At 44.2% G+C, this 17,243-nt stretch overlaps 1 protein-coding gene across 6 annotated transcripts in view; it reads right to left on the bottom strand.

Annotated features, from left to right (window-relative positions):
• The window catches only part of PDXDC1 (pyridoxal dependent decarboxylase domain containing 1), a 62,592-nt gene extending 45,355 nt beyond the window's left edge, over nt 1-17,237 (bottom strand). For all 6 annotated transcript variants that reach the window (XM_032144962.2, XM_058434094.1, XM_058434093.1 and 3 more), the window contains exon 1: nt 17,150-17,237. In XM_032144962.2, the coding sequence (XP_032000853.2) occupies nt 17,150-17,197 (48 nt within the window). In that variant the 5' untranslated portion in view covers nt 17,198-17,237. The remainder of the gene's footprint in view (nt 1-17,149) is intronic.
• Nucleotides 17,238-17,243: the final 6 nt, after the last annotated feature.

The following is a 17,243-nucleotide window of genomic DNA, read 5'->3' as shown; positions in this document are numbered from 1 at the left end:
ACCATTCAGGACATAGGCATGGGCAAGGACTTCATGTCTAAAACACCAAAAGCAATGGCAACAAAAGCCAAAATTGACAAATAGGATCTAATTAAACTAAAGAGCTTCTGCACAGCAAAAGAAACTACAATCAGAGTGAACAGGCAACCTACAGAATGGGAGAAAATTTTTGCAGTCTACTCATCTTACAAAGGGCTAATATCCAGAATCTACAATGAACTCAAACAAATTTACAAGAAAAAAACAAACAACCCCATCAAAAAGTGGGTGGAGGATATGAACAGATACTTCTCAAAAGAAGACATTTATGCAGCCAAAAGACACATGAAAAAATGCTCATCATCACGGGCCATCAGAGAAATGCAAATCAAAACCACAATGAGATACCATCTCACACCAGTTAGAATGGCAATCATTAAATAGTCAGGAAACAACAGGTGCTGGAGAGGATGTGGAGAAATAGGAACACTTTTACACTGTTGGCGGGACTCTAAACTAGTTCAACCATTGTGGAAGTCAGTGTGGCGATTCCTCAGGGATCTAGAACCAGAAATACCATTTGATCCAGCCATCCCATTACTGGGTATATACCCAAAGGATTATAAAACATGCTTCTATAAAGACACATGCACACGTATGTTTATTGTGGCACTATTCACAATAGCAGAGACTTGGAACCAACCCAAATGTCCATCAATGATAGACTGGATTAAGAAAATGTGGCACATAGGCTGGGCGTGGTGGCTCAAGCCTGTAATCCCAGCACTTTGGGAGGCCGAGGTGGGCGGATCACAAGGTCAGGAGATCGAGACCATCCTGGCTAACACGGTGAAACTCCGTGTTAGCCGGGCGTAGTGGCGGGCGCCTGTAGTCCCAGCTACTCGGGAGGCTGAGGCAGGAGAATGGTGTGAACCCAGGAGGCAGAGCTTGCAGTGAGCCGTGATCACACCACTGCACTCCAGCCTGGAGGACAGAGAAAGACTTCGTCAAAAAAAAAAAAATGTGGCACATATACACCATGGAATACTATGCAGCCATAAAAAATGATGAGTTCATGTCCTTTGTAGGGACATGGATGAAGCTTGAAACCATCATTCTCAGCAAACTATCTCAAGGACAAAAAAACCAAACACCGCATGTTCTCACTCATAGGTGGGAATTGAACAATGAGAATACATGGACACAGGAAGGGGAACATCATACACTGGGGCTTGTTGTGGGGTAGGAGGAGGCAGGGGGGATAGCATTAGGAGATACACCTAATGTTAAATGAAGAGTTAATGGGTGCAGCACACCAATATGGCACATGTATACATACATAACAAACCTGCATGTTGTGCACATGTACCCTAAAAGTATAATTTAAAAAAAATAAAAATAAAAATAAAAAATAAAGTGTCATTGAAATGAAAAAAAAAAATTCTTTGGGAGGCCAAGGCAGAAGAATCACTTGAGGCCAGGAGTTTCAGATCAGCTTGGGCAACATAGTGAGAAATAAATTAGCTGGGTGTGGTGGTGCACACCTGTAGTCCTAGCTACTTGGGAGGCAGAGGTAGAAGGATTGCTCGAGCCTGGGAGTTTGAGGCTACAGTAAGCTATGATTGTGCCACTGCACTCCAGCCTGGAACAGAGTAAAATCCTGTCTCAAAAAAAAAAAAAAATTGTATAGCATAAAAACGTCTGATTCTGGTCTAACATTTTGGAAGTGAGGAAACTAAGATGCAGAGAGCTTAAGCAACTTGCCTACGGTCATGGAGCTAATAAATGACAGTCAGGTGCCAAAACCTGGGGTCCCTGACTCCTGTTGCTGACCTCTATTATATCACACTGGCTCCCACAAGGGCTTACAAGGTAATCATTTAGCCACAACCAAATTTTTAGATAAAATAGACAAATTTTAAAACAAGTATTTTCCATAAAATTCACCACTTTAACTATGAGAAGGCTCAGAAAGCACTCGAAAAAGGCCTCAGTGCTGACAGTGAGGAGAATGAGGAATATGATGGTCAAGAGAATTTATCTTCACCCGAGTCAGCTGGTGATGCTCCTGACAATCCTCACTCCTGTGACACTCCCGTGTGTCCCCTACCATCTGGCCAAATGAAAAGATAAACAGTTTGGCTTGATTCACACCATCATGCTCCCAACGACCGTCCTGTCTGAAACATCCTCATGACTTTTATCTATCTCTCGCCTAGCACCTATTCAATTACAAGTCAACAATTCCAGGAAGCCTTTACAGATAAAGCCACTTTTGCTCTTTCCCATCCCCTCTAATGATACTGATGCCTTTTTTCCTAAACCAAAAATCTAGACTTGTTGCTTGACAACGTTGGTTGTATTTATGGGGACAATGGGACAGAATGCTTGCAGTTGTTGTGGCTGCCATTTATCCTCATGATTCCTTACACCCTTTACGTGAATTGTTTTACAGATGTGCTTTCCAGACTCCTACTAATTTTGACTTCTCTTTAGACCAAGGGTCTAAAGTTGGCTCAATTCTCCAATTGTCATATTACCCTGAAAATCCCTTAGGAAGGCATGCCAGAGTGGATATCAACATACTGTTCTCTAAGTGCAACACAGCTATTTCTTTCAATAGAATTATAATGAATATTTCCGTTAAGAATAGATAAAATATGACAGGTGTGGTGGCTCATGCCGGTAATCCCAGCACCTTGAGAGGTCAAGGCAGGAGGATCAGCGGAGTCTGGGAGTTTGAGATGAGCCTGGGCAACATGGCAAAACCTTGTCTCTACAAAAAATACAAAAAAAGTAAGCCGGGCATGATAGTGCATGCCTGTGGTCTCAGCTACTCAGGAGGCTGAGGCAAGAGGATTGCTTGAGCCCAGGAGGTCAAGGCTACAGTGAGACAAGATTGTGCCACTGTCTGGGTGACAGAGCAACAACCTGTCTCAAAAAAAAAAAAAAAAAAAAAAAAAAAAGACAAAATACAGCTTAGGCAATATGGCAAAACCCCATGTCTGCAAAAAATACAAAAATCAGCCAGGCGTGGTGGTGCATGCTTGTAGTCCCAACTACTTGGGAGGTTTAGGTGGGATGATCACTTGAGCCTGGGAGGTTGAGGCTCTGGTGGTGAGCCATGATCACACTACTGCACTCCAGCCTGGACAACAGAGTGAGAACCTGTCTCGACAACAACAAATATATATATATATATACACACACACACATATACATATCTATATACATATATAATACATATATATACACACAAAATAGTTTAGAAGCCATATTGTGTGAATATGCATTTATAAACACTAAAATCCCATGTAATGACAAGATGCTTAAACTGAAAGGCAGGAGGGAAATGCAGATTCACAATCCCCAGCTGAATCTCTGACTCTGGAGTGCACATGCAGTTTACGTAAACGTAAACTGGCTTATGTTTAAATTGTTCTTGCTGGCCGGGAGCGGTGGCTCATGCCTATAATCCCAGCACGTTGGGAGGCCGAGGTGGACGGATCACCTGAGGCCCAGGAGTTCGAGACCAGCGTGGCCAACATGGCAAAATCCCGTCTCTACTAAAAATACAAAAATTAGCTGGGCATGGTCACGTGTGCCTGTAGTCCTAGGTACTCGGAAGGCTGAAGCAGGAGAATCGCTTGAACCCAGGAGGTGAAGGTTGCAGTGAGCTGAAATTGCGACACTACACTTCAGCCTGGGCGCCAGAGCAAGACTGTCTCGAAAAATTAAATAAAAATAAATAAATCATTCTTGCTCTTCAGGGGGTAAGCCCAGGGGAGAGTGGGTGGGTAGGAAAAGCAGCACTGATAGTTAAGTTTGGGTGAATAAATGTGAACAATGACTCCAATGCCGTAGACCCTCATGTGTTTGTTGCATTATCGGATAATCCAAAATATGAAGTATTATCCAGTTTCAGGATAATATTAAGATCTAAACCAATGAATGCTCTATGAAAAGCTGTAGATTAACTGATCCCTTAAAACTAAAAACAGCGTCTTCATAAGCTTCTACTGAGGGCAGCTACCACTTTCTTCATCACATTTCTTATCCTCAATAGCTGTGGGCAATGCCAAAATAGCTGTATGATCAACATTAATAAACAACAGCAGGGCAACAGCCAGACACAAACCTAAATGAAGAATTAAATTGTATAAAGATGTATAAAGATGTCTATTAGTTAGTATATAGAAGGAGACTGTTTGATAATGTTGGCAGAAAAAAAAAAAAAACAGGCCAGCACAGGGGCTCACACCTGTAATCCCAGCACTTTGGGAGGCCGAGGTGGGTGGAGATCACCTGAGGCCAGGTGCTTGAGACCAACCTGGCCAACATGGCAAAACCCCATCTCTACTAAAAATACAGAAATTAGCCAGGCGTGGTGGGGGTTGCCTGTAATCCCAGTTATTCGGGAGACTGAGGCAGGAGAACTGCTTGAACCTGGGAGGTGGAGGCGGAGGCTGCAGTGAGCAGAGATGGTGCCACTACGCTCCAGCCTAAGCGACAGCAAAATTCCATCTCAAAAAACAAAAACAAACAACAAAGGAAAAACAGTATTCTACGTCAGGTTCCTGGGAAGAATGTCAAATAATTTCTGAATCCCTTAGCACTGAGTGCAGGGTCAGACACAGAGTAAGTATTCAATCAGATTTATGATCTTTATAATTACTAATACTTACTGGGTTGCTTACTATATTCCAGGCTTGTGCTAATAATTAACGCCTCTACACACATTACTTCCTCACAAGCCCCAAATCATAGTACGTTTTAGAGCCAGAATTCACAACTAAGTAAAATTCTAGGACCAGTGCTCTTAACCACTGGGCAATACTGCTTCTCAATTTTATCAAGTAAGTAAATGAAGCAACTCAACACTTTAAAAAAGCTCGTACTCAAAAATCATATTTAGAACTAAAGTTTAACTTTAAAGATTATCCTTGCTTTTGATTAATGTTTTCACCTGGGAAGAAAGTGACTCTTTACAGGGAAAATTTCTACTTTACAACAGTCTCAACTAGATGGCCGTAAACTCATCATCCAGATCAGGGCATTTTTTTTTTTTTCCTTTTTCCACCAACCCTTAAACCCGAGCATTTTTAAGAGTGAAAGAGTGGCCAGGCATGGTGGCTCACACCTGTAAATCCAACACTTTGGGAGGCCAAGCGGGGGGGGGGGGGGGCAGATCACCTGATGTCAAGAGTTTGAGACCAGCCTGGCCAAAATGGTGAAACCCCGTCTCTACTAAAAATACAAATATTAGCTGGGCGTGGCGGTGTGCGCCTGTAGTCCCAGCCATTCAAGAGGCTGAGGCGCAAGAATCACTTGAACCTGGGAGGCAGAGGTTGCAGTTTGCCAAGATCGTGCCACTGCACTCTAGCCTGGGCAGCAGAGCAAGTCTCTGTCTCAAACAAAAATCCCAAAATCAAAAAAAGCGCAACAAAGCATTTACAGAGTGGGTATATCTACATGCACATTTTCTGATAGATACTAATTGCTGAGAATTTAGACACAGTTATACCTCTCTACAAATTCATAAATTATATTTCAAGTACAGTTAAGTCTGTTGTATAAATGAAGTGGGTTCAATATTTTTGCTACAATTTTATCTAACACAGTAGCATGATAGGTATGATTTAATTCTCCTTTCCTAAGAAGAACCATTCAATTGCATGCTCACTGTCACAGAACTGAGACTTTTTTTTGAGATGGAGTCTCATTCTGTCTTCCAGGCTGGAGTGCAGTGGCTTGATCTCGGCTCACTGCAACCTCCACCTCCCGGGTTCAAGTGATTCTCCTGCCTCAGCCTCCTGAGTAGCTGGGATTACAGGCGCCCGCCATCACGCCCAGCTAATTTTTTGTATTTTTAGTAGAGATGGGGTCTTCCCATGTTGGCCAGGTCAAACTCTCGCCCTCAGATAATCTGCCTGTCTCGGCCTCCCAAAGTGCTGGGATTACAGGCATGAGCCACTGCACCCAGCCAGAACTGAGACTTTAATAGGTAGCTCATTTTATAAAACAAGCCCTACTATTCATACCTTCATGAGCACTTTTTACAAACTTTTTTTTTTTTTTTTGAGACACAACCTTGCTTTATTGACCAGGCTGTCACAGTGGCATGATCATAGCTGGCTGCAGCCTTGAATTCCTGGGCTCAAGTGATCCTCTAACCTCAGCCCCCTGAGCAGACATGACTATAGGCACATGTCACCACGCTTAGCTAATTTTTAAAAATTTTTTTGGAGAGACATAGTCCTACTATGTTGCCCAGGCCGATCTCAAACTCCTGGCTTCACGAGCAATCTTCTTGCCTTGGCCTCCCAAAGTGCTGAGATTAGAAATGTGGGCCACAGTGCCTGCCCAAGAATCGTTTTTACGCCAAGGGATTTTTATCACTTTCAGACAGTATGGGATATTAAAATACTCCCTCACTATCAGAAGAAATATTACATATGTAATGTTAAAATTGCTTAAAAGTTCTGACAATTTAAATGTTGGAGGAAAAGTCAAGAATCAAATGCAAGGTAAGATGGTAAAGGAGGCCAGGGAGCAACTCTCAATTTTTGAAAAAATCTAACGGAAAATTATAAATTGGCAAGGCCGGGCATGGGGGCTCACACCTGTAATCCCAGTGCTTTGGGCGGCCGAGGCGGGTGGATCACGAGGTCAGATCGAGACCATCCTGGCTAACACAGTAGAAACCCCGTCTCTACTAGACATACAAAAAATTAGCCGGGCGTGGTGGCGGGCACCTGTAGTCCCAGCTACTAGGGAGGCTGAGGCAGGAGAATGGCGTGAACCTGGGAGGTGGAGCTTGCAGTAAGCCGAGATTGCGCCACTGCACTCCAGCCTGGGCGACAGACCAAGACTCCATCTCAAAAAAAAAAAAAAAAGAAAAAAAAGTTGTTTATCATATCTTCCAAAACTGGTAACTACAATAGAAATAAAAGGTGTCTTTAGAGCCTAAGATTTGGGAATTAATGAACTAGTCACTTTAAAAATTTTTTCATCTTAGGCTGGGCACAGTGGCTCACACCTGTAATCCCAGCACTTTGGGAGGCCAGGGTGGGCAGATCACGAGGTCAGGAGATCGAGACCAGCCTGGCCAAGATGGTGAAACCCCATCTCTACTAAAAATACAAAAATTAGTCGGGCGTAATGGTGGGCACCTGTAATCCCAGCTATTCCGGAACCTGAGGCAGGAGAATCGCTTGAACCCAGGAGGCAGAGGTTGCAGTGAGCCAAGAATACACCACTGCACTCCAGCCTAGGTGACAGAGCAAGACTCTGTTTCAGGGGAAAAAAAAAATTTCATCTTTTGAAAACACACTGATCAACACTTTTCCTCAGTTAAACCAGTTCACCAAAGTGTGAATTTAAAAAATTATACATTTGGCCAGGCTCATGCCTGTAATTCCAGCACTTTGGGAGGCAGAGGCAGGCGGATCACGACAGGAGTTTGAGACCAGCCTGTCCAACATGGTGAAACCCCGTCTCTACTAAAGATACAAAAAATTAGCTAGGCGTGGTGGTGTGCCTGTAACCTCAGCTACTCAGGAGGCTGAGGCAGGAGAATCATTTGAACCTGGGAGGCAGAGGTTGCTGTGAACCAAGATGGTAACATTGCACTCCAGCCTGGGCGACAGGGTGAGAGTCCATCTCAGAAAAAAAAAAATATATATATATACATATATATATATACACACACACACACACATATATGTATACATATATGTGTATATATATATATACACACACACACACACACACACTTACTTTTATGTGATTTGGAAAAAAACAAAAAACTCACACAAACACACACCTCAAATCCCAGAATTTAGAGGCATTACAGTTGAGCACAAATCTAAGTTAAAAAAAAAAAAGGGGGGGCGGTGCAGGGATGGGATGGGTGGGTAAAGAGGGCTACAGTGACAGAAAGCAGGGCAGGGATCCACTGCAAAAGAACACAGGGACATTTTCAGGGAGACGGAAATGCTCTGTGCCTTTTTTGGGGTGGGTGGTAGGGGACTTATTTTTTGAGACAGGGTCTCACTCTGTCACCCAGGCCAAGTGCAGCGGCACTATTGTGGCTCACTGCAGCCTCACCCTTCTGGGCTCAAGCGATCCTCTCACCTCAGCCTCCCAAGTCACTGGGACTACAGGTGCATGCCACCAAGCCTGGCTAAGTTTTTATTTTTTATAGAGATAGAGGTCTCACTGTGTTGCCCTGGCTGCCCTCAAACTCCTGAGCTCAAGAGATCCTCCTTTCTTGGCCTCCCAAAGTATTGAAATTACAGCTGTGAGCCACTGCACCAGGTCAATGCTTTGTATCTTGATCATGCTGGTGGTAATATCACTATACACAACTTCCAAAACACAAACTGTATAATTAAAATGGGTATATTTGTTGTATGTAAACTGTCCCCCAATTTTTCATAAAGGGGGAGTAAACTGATGTAAAGTAGATTTAAAAGAAAATACTAAGCAAATAATAGTATAGATGGTACAGTGATGTGGCCAAATTCATAGATGGTACATGAATAACTGCTGTTTGGGACATACAGAGCTAAGCCTTTAAAGAGAAGGCTTTTTTTTTTTTTTTTTTTTTTTGAGATGGAGTCTTGCTCTGTCGCCTAGGCTGGAGTGCAGTGGTGTGATCTCGGCTCACTGCAACCTCCGCCTCCCGGGTTCAAGCAATTCTCCTGCCTCAGCCTCCCAAGTAGCTGGCACCACAGGCACATGCCACGACACCCGCTGGTTTTTTTGTATTTTTAGTAGAGACGGGGTTTCACCATGTTAGCCATGATGGTCTTGATCTCCTGATCTCATGATCTGCCCGCCTTGGCCTCGCAAAGTCATAGGATTACAGGCTTGAGCCACTGCACCTGGCCAAGAGAAGGCTTTTAAGAGAAGCAGCCTCTATAAAAAAGAAAGTCTAGGCCGGGCGCGGTGGCTCATGCTTGTAATCCCAGCACTTTGGGAGGCCGAGGCAGGCGGATCACGAGGTCAGGAGATCCAGACCACGGTGAAACCCCGTCTCTACTAAAAATACAAAACTTAGCCGGGCGTGGTGGCGGGCGCCTGTAGTCCCAGCTACTTGGAGAGGCTGAGGCAGGAGAATGGCGTGAACCCGGGAGGCGGAGCTTGCAGTGAGCCGAGATCGCGCCACTGCACTCCAGCCCGGGTGACAGAGCAAGACTACGTCTCAAAAAAAAAAAAAGAAAGTCTAAAATTTATTTTTACAAGTATATTAATTGTAACATTCATCAATGCTAGAAGTATATAACACTTCTGTTTCAACAAAGTTTTTTTTCAGGAAAGGAATGTTCTTATTTGGGGGACTTTTAGGGCTTATTTCGGAGGTCTCTTAGGGCTAACTAAAGACAAACCAGCTGCTCATATTAGAAGACCTTGGAGATATCAAATGCTAGTTTATACCATATGCATTAGACATATAAAAAATCACTACCTACCTTCGGCTGAGATAAAAAGCAAAGGTAAAGCTCCAGACAGCTGTTCCTAACTTAACTACTCTTGCCTCCCACAGCTTTCTGAACAAGGTAAATCCTGAATAGTGATCATCATTCAACCTGCATCTCTGCAAAAGGCAATTCTTTTCCTCCCAGGCGAAAACAAACAGTGCCTGCTGTCTAGCACTAGTTAAACAAGTTCCCCAAACACCACACACGTCTATTATAATACATACCTCTGAGAAGCCACAGCAAGAACACAATGTTCCTTATGGGCCAAGGATGAGAGAAGAGGACAGGAATCCTCCAAGTTGATACAGTGACTTGTAAACCTGGTTTATCTTACTGGAGTCTCAGTTTCTACATTTGTAAGTATTTTTGCCTGATTCAACAGTACAGTATTTAATTAAGAATCAGAACTTTTGTCTCCTCCCATCTTTTTTTTTTGAGATGGAGTCTCACTCTGTTGCAGTGGTGCAATCTCCTGAGTAGCTGGGACTACAGGCATGAGCCACCACATCTGGCTAATTTTTGTATTTTTAGTAGAGATGGGGTTTCACCATGTTGGCCAGGCTGGTCTCGAACTCCTGACCTCAGGTGATCCACCCACCTCGGCCTCCCAAAGTGCTGGGAGTACAGGCATGAGTCACCACGCCCAGCCGTCTCCTCTCCTAAGAACTGGATACTGTCATTTGAAAGTCTTATTTTTAACCATCATGGTCTCTACGCTTGAGTGTCTGTGAGAATATGAAGATATACTGTAATTACTGGCTCATTAAGCATCATAATCTTCCTAGTTGCAAAGGGTTAGCCAAGTACTGTATAAAGTGTAACTATGAGTATTTAACCTTACAAATTCCTCAAGAAGATAGGCATAAAATATCAAAGAAAAGGGCAAAATAGGCCGGGTGCAGCGGCCCACCTGAGGTACGGAGTTCGAGACCAGCCTGGCCAACATGATGAAACCCTGTCTCTACTAAAAATACAAAAAATTAGCCGGGCGTGGTGGTGTGCGCCTGTAATCCCAGCTACTCAGGAGGCTGAGACAGGAGAATCGCTTGAACCCAGGAGGCAGAGGTTATAGTGAACCAAGATTGCACCACTGCACTCCAGCCTGGGCAACAAGAGCAAAACTCCATCTGGGAAAGGGAAAGGGAAAGGGAAAAGGGAAAAGGGAAAGGGAAAGGCCAAAAATACCCAACAGTGGAAAGGAGGCAGCAAAGTTAACTGCACAGATCACATCTCAGTCACAGAGAGCAGTATGTGAAGGAGGGAAAAAGCCTCTAATCACTTGACTCAGATATACGTTGGAGATGCTAGAGATCCAACTCCATGTTCCAAAAACCTGTGTTCCCAGAGACCACTACTGCAGTGTCGATTCACACAGATCTTATAACATGAGTAAACGCTTCCAGATAATGACACTGACGGAAAAACAGCATACAATAGGAAAGCTCTACTAAAAACTTTACTGTTTACCTGGAATCACACCTTTATTCTGGAACAAAAAGAAAATTGCTAAACAGAAGCAGATACTGTTATAACTCTTAAGATAAGCTTCTTTACAGGCAATGTTTAACTAGTGCTAGACAGCAGGCACTGTCTGTTTTTGCCTGGGAGGAAAGGAAATGCTTTTTGCAGAGATGAAAGTTGAATGATTATCACCATTCAGGATTTACCTTGTTCAGGGATTGTTAGCGATCAAATCAGAAAGGTAAAGATGAAATGGTTTTCCTGTTTCTTGATTTTTATCTACCAGCAATAATATGAGGCACCCTCGTAAAGATCTGCATTACATTTACAATTAGACTCTAGAAAAGCATAATTCTGAGCTAAATATTCTGCCTGAAGAATCTCTTCCACACAGTCTTTCCTGGTCACTTGCTCCTTGCACTCACAATTTGTTTCTTAATTCCTATGCTTTTTATCCCTCCTTTTTATACAACGATTTGTCCAAAAAAAGTATACCCCTTACCAGAACACGACCTCCTACAGGGGTCACATCTTACTCACCTTGTGTCTCTGTCAGCACTCAGCACTGGGCTTTGACCACAGCTCACCTTCCATTCATAAAAATTATAAACCAAGGCTGGGTGCAGTGGCTCACACCTGTAATCCCAGCACTTTGGGAGGCCAAGGCGGGCAGATTACTTGAGGTCAGGAGTTCGAGACCAGCCTGGCCAACATGGCGAAACCCCATCTCTATTAAAAATACAAAAATTGGCCAGGCACGGTGGCTCAGGCCTGTAACCCCAGCACTTTGGGAGGCTGAGGCAGAGGTCAGGAGGTCGAGACCATCCTGGCTAACACTTGGTGAAACCACGTCTCTACTAAAAATACAAAAAATTAGCTGGGCGTGGTGGTGGGCACCTGTAGTCCCAGCTGAGGCAGGAGAATGGCGTGAATCTGGGAGGCGGGGCTTGCAGTGAGCCGAGACTGCGCCACTGCATTCCAGCCTAGGCCATAGGTCGAGACTCCATCTCAAAAAAATAAAAAATAAAAAAAACACAAAAATTAGCCCGGCATGGCGCAAAAATAATCCCAACTACTTGGGAAGCTGAGGCAGGAGAATTGCTTGAACCCAGAGGGCAGAGGTTGCAGTGAGGCAGAGGTCGCAGTGAGGCAGAGGTCGCATCGAGGTGAGATCGCGCCACTGCACTCCAGCCTGGGTGACAGAGCAAGATTCCGTCTCAAAAAAAAAAAAAAATTATAAATCAAAACAGGTTTCTGCTTTAGGTGACAACAGATGAAATCAAGCTCAAGCAACTTCTACCTATAACTCATAATCCTAGATATAGTGGAGCAAAGACGGATATGGGACCATCAATAGCTCTGCCACTGACTTCCCCTGCAATCTTGAATAAATCAAGAACGAACAAAGCCATAAATATCTAGGATCAGGAACTTTGTACTAAGGCTGAGTCCCATCAGTTTTCTCTGACAGCCAGTATTAGATAATCATTTACAGCCACAGCCACCATGCATCTGTATGCAAAACCCTCACATTATAACATTGGAATTGGCTTTATATGAAAGCTACAATTACAGCCTCTCATCTCCTCTCATTCTATATAAAAGAGTGGGATCTACAAAGCCATACACGGAAACTGGTCATTTCAACCTTGCCTAACAGGGGTTCTTTTCTCATGCTTTTTAAGGAAGGAGCAGGAATAGAAATTCTCGGAGTCCTTATCAGTAAGTAATGATCAGGAATGTTCCATTGATGCTGCTATAAACCTCTAGCATAACAGCAAGGTGACAAAGAATTTTCTAAAATCAGGCCCAAATAGGAGGAAAGAAACACTTAGCTCAGGAAGAGTTCAAGAACCAAAAATGGGCTGCGTTGTGCTGATTTCGGTCAGAAACAGGGTCAAAGTTGCCTCTTTCAGAGATGAGAATTAGATATAACAAGTAATTGGCTGGGCACGGTAGTTCATGCCTGTAACCCCAGCACTTTGGGAGGCCAAGGCGCGTGGATCACTTGAGGTCAGGAGCTTGAGACCAGCCTGGTCAATATGGTGAAATCCCATGTCTACTAAAAATACAAAAATTAGCCAGGTGTGGTGGTGGGTGCCTGTAATACCAGCTACTTGAGAGGCTGAGGCCGGAGAATTGCTTGAATCCGGAGAGCAGAGGTTGTAGTGAGCCGAGACTGTGCCACTGCACTCTAGCCTGGGCGATGGAGGGAGACTCCATCTCAAAAAAAAAAAAAAAGTAATTGCCAGCTCTTAGCATGGTCCAGTGGAACCTTCTTTGCGATGGAAATGTTCCACGTCTGTGCTGCCCAGTGTAGCAGACATCAGCCACATGTGGCTGTTGAGCACTTGAAATGTGGCTAGCATGACTGAGGAAAGGAATTTTAAATTGTGTTTAATTTTCATCTCAATGTAAACTGCCAAATATGGCTAGTGGCGACCAAACCGGAACTGTAGCTCTAGATTCCCTAAATTAGGGACTTTCAACGTTCAGGCAATTCCCTCCACCGCTTGGGGGACAACTGCCCCCATCCTGAGACATTTCTTATTGTTACAACTAGGGGTAGGGAGTGCGACTAGCATCTACTGAGCAGAGGTCAGGAACACTGCTAAGCATGCTGCCATGCACAGGCCAGCCCCCCATAACAGCAAATTATCTGACCCGAAATATCAGTAGTGCTGACGCTGAGAAACTGCTTTAAGTTTGCTCAAGGAGAGAATTAAAGTAAATGCAAACAAACTGTAGTATACCTTGTCTAAACATAATACCCAGGAAGAATGAGATTTTTTAACCAACAGAAAAAGGTCTGGGCTATTCTACAAGTTTAGAGTAGCACGTTTTGGCCTGGCATGGTGGCTCACGCTTATAATCCCAGCACTCTGGGAGGCTAAGGCAAGAGGATGGCTTGAGCCCAGGAGTTTGGGACCAGCCTGGGAAATATAGTGAGACCTTGTCTCGAGAAAAAAAAAATTGTTTGAATTAGCTCAGTGTGGGGGTGAGTGCCTGTAGTCCCAGCTACTCAGGAGGCTGAGGCACGAGGACCACTTGAGCCCTGGAGACGGATGTTGCAGTGAGCCGAGATTGTACCACGGCTCTCCAGCCTAGGTGACAGAGACAGATCCTGTCTCAATAATAATAATATAACAGGTTTTTACTGAAAGGTGTGTTTAATAACGTAAAATCTTCATCATTATAGTGATTACTTCCTGTGGCATTTTCCTTATTGAATATTAACATAAGTACACACTGTGAGACTCTGCTACAGGGCCTTGTTCCTTATGCCTTGGACATGGGGGGCAGGGGCAAAGCTCCTACTCCTACTCTCCTAAGTTTGAATTTCCTTTGCCTCCTCCATTAACCCATCTGATTTATTGGGACATCACTAATCTCAGATACAAGAAAACTGATACTGTTGTGGAAGAAAAGCAAATCGTGACAAGAAAATGGCTGTTATCACAGGTCTGCACGTTTACATAACAGAAAAAGCAAGGGACAGAATTTTTTTTTTTTTTTTTTTTTTTTTTGAGACGGAGTCTCGCTTTGTCACCCAGGCTGGAGTGCAGTGGCGTGATCTCGGCTCACTGCAAGCTCCGCCTCCCGGGTTCACACCATTCTCCCGCCTCAGCCTCTCCGAGTAGCTGGGACTACAGGCGCCCACCACCACGCCTCGCTAATTTTTTGTATTTTTAGTAGAGACGGGGTTTCACCGTGCTCTCGATCTCCTGACCTCGTGATCCGCCCGCCTTGGCCTCCCAAAGTGCTGGGATTACAAGCGTGAGCCACCGCGCCCGGCCCAAGGGACAGAATTATATTTGGACCAAATCCAAATCATTGAGTGATTCTACTAAATGATGATCGCATATTTTGTTTTTGTTTTTTCACATACATTTTAAAGTGAGAGATATTATTTTAAATTTTAGAGGGTGAGTATCAAATAACATTGTGGTTTCTGTAATCAGTATAAATTACGCAAGAATCAGTTTAAACGGAGTCATTCATAACTGCTCACACAGCTCTCGAGTTTATATTAACAATGTAGAATTTAACGCAGCATAGTCTATTCCTCAAAGAAACAGGAATAATGAACACAATTAAATGTTTCACTTTGACTCAGACTATTTTTCAGAACATAAAGTCATCAACACTCATATTACAGCAATGCTTTTTCTTTTCTGCCCAATTAGCAGCAACATAAATCGTTCATTCCATCTAAGGCCCTGTATTACTTCAGGGAATATAAATGTAAGTACCGGCCAGGCGCAGTGGCTCACGCCTGCAATCCCAGCACTGTGGGAGGCTGAGGCGGGCAGATCACAAGGTCAGGAGTTTGAGACCATCCTGACCAACATGGTGAAACCCCGTCTCTACTGGGAATACAAAAATTAGTGAGGCGGGCAGATCACGAGGTCAGGAGTTTGAGGCCATCCTGACCAACATGGTGAAACCCCGTCTCTACCGGGAATACAAAAACTAGTCGGGTGTGGTGGCACACGCCTGTAGTCACAGCTGCCGAGATCACCTCACTGCACTCCAGCCTGGGCAAGAGAGCGAGACTCCGTCTCAAAAAAAAAAAAAAAAAAAAAAAAGTAAGTCCCATAGTTCTGAAAAACTTACACTCAGAATTTTCACATTGACCTAAGGCAGAAACCTCCAGCCCACATGTTCTGAATTCCTAAAAGATCACTACAATTTTTTGTGAATAATCCAATATTAAACACACTGGAATTTCAGTCCCTCTTGAGATCCTCATTGAGAGAGTTTAAGATCTTTTATCATCAATTAACACTTAGGGAGCAACCACTGTAACCTACTGATCAAATGCCAGAAAAGTAATATTTAAAGGAGGATTCTGACCCACTCTGCAGATTTTCCTACAAAGGCTAATCATGCCTGGTGGAAAGATCACCCCAGTTCTTTAGGATTCCAATTATAATCACATGAAACCCACCCACTTTCTTAGGAAATTGAAAACACCACTTTGCATCATTTTGTACTCAATTGCTGGTGTTATAAACATGATCTTGACAAGGATTTCTCAGCCTCAACACTGCTGACATTTTGGGCCAGAGAATTCTCCACCGTGGGGGGCTGTCCTGTGCAACGTAGGATGTTTAGAGGCGTCCCTGGCCTCTAACCACTAGGTACCGGCAGCACCTCCCTGCCCCCATTGTGACAATCAAAAATATGTCCAGAGATAGCCAAATGTCCCCTGGGGAAATAAATTGCCCCCTGCTTTAAGAATCACTCATCTGGACAAACTCAAAGTACCAAAAGGTAGGCATCCTGCTAATCAGAAGACCAGAAAGACTTTATTCCTAGCCAGGAAAACACGTAATATTCACCCCAGAGACGGCACAAGAAAACCATATTATCTTTTTCTTGTCTTCCACCCAATTTATGCTAAGCCACCGAGGAGTAGGCTATACCACTGTGAGCACATGAAGACATCCGGCCCAACTTTTACAATTATTGCCTTCAACTCTCCAGTGACAAGTGAACAAAATCTAAAGCAGCTGCTGCCTTGAAAAAAGACAAAACATATTATTCCTACCAGCTCAAAATTAAAATGTAGCCGTCTTAAAACACTAGCATTGCTCCTGAATGCCACATGCATGAAAAACCCTGTATGCACTGGATTGGACAAGCAGACTCCCAAGCTGGAACAGAGAGAAAGGCTTTGAGGGAGGGCAGAACAGGTACCGAAAGCAGGAATCCGTGAAGAAACCCAAACCGGTTCCCATTTACAAGCCCTAACACTGAGACAATGAGAATCCGTTTCACATGGTAGAGCGGTCAGCAAGGTACACCACGCTGCCGTTCCCCCAGGGGGAAGCCAGAGGTAGCTCTGTTACCAGTGTATTTCGAGTTGACTCGGGGATCCCTCCTCGCCACTGGAATGGGGGAGCCAGGAAGTTGTGGAGCAGCTGCGATCCCCGAAACTCAATTCGCAATCTACGCAATACCCACCCCTTTCTGGAACTCAGAGGTTCTCGCCCGGTGATCGCAGGCTCAGCATCAGAATCACCTGCGTGGGGCGTTGTGGGAGGGGGGGAGGTGGCGGTTAAACACGCAGATCCCCGTCCCGCCCCCAGAGGTTCTGACCCCGGGAATGAACCTCCGCATTTTACCAAAGGCCCCAGGTGATTCCCACTCAGGCTGAAGTTTGAAAACCACTGCTTTAACAATTTTCATTCCTGACTCGGAGACCAAGAAAAACCTACAGGTTTGCAGCTGGCTCTGAAATAACTGCGGCTTCTTTCCGGGAGCATCTGGGGCCGCCAACGGAGAACTCCCGGTCCTCCGAAACGGCCAGCC

This window comes from Hylobates moloch, unplaced genomic scaffold, assembly GCF_009828535.3.
Source record: "Hylobates moloch isolate HMO894 unplaced genomic scaffold, HMol_V3 SCAFFOLD_23, whole genome shotgun sequence".
Taxonomy (NCBI): domain Eukaryota; kingdom Metazoa; phylum Chordata; class Mammalia; order Primates; family Hylobatidae; genus Hylobates; species Hylobates moloch.
This window is presented reverse-complemented; position numbering and strand designations above follow the sequence as displayed.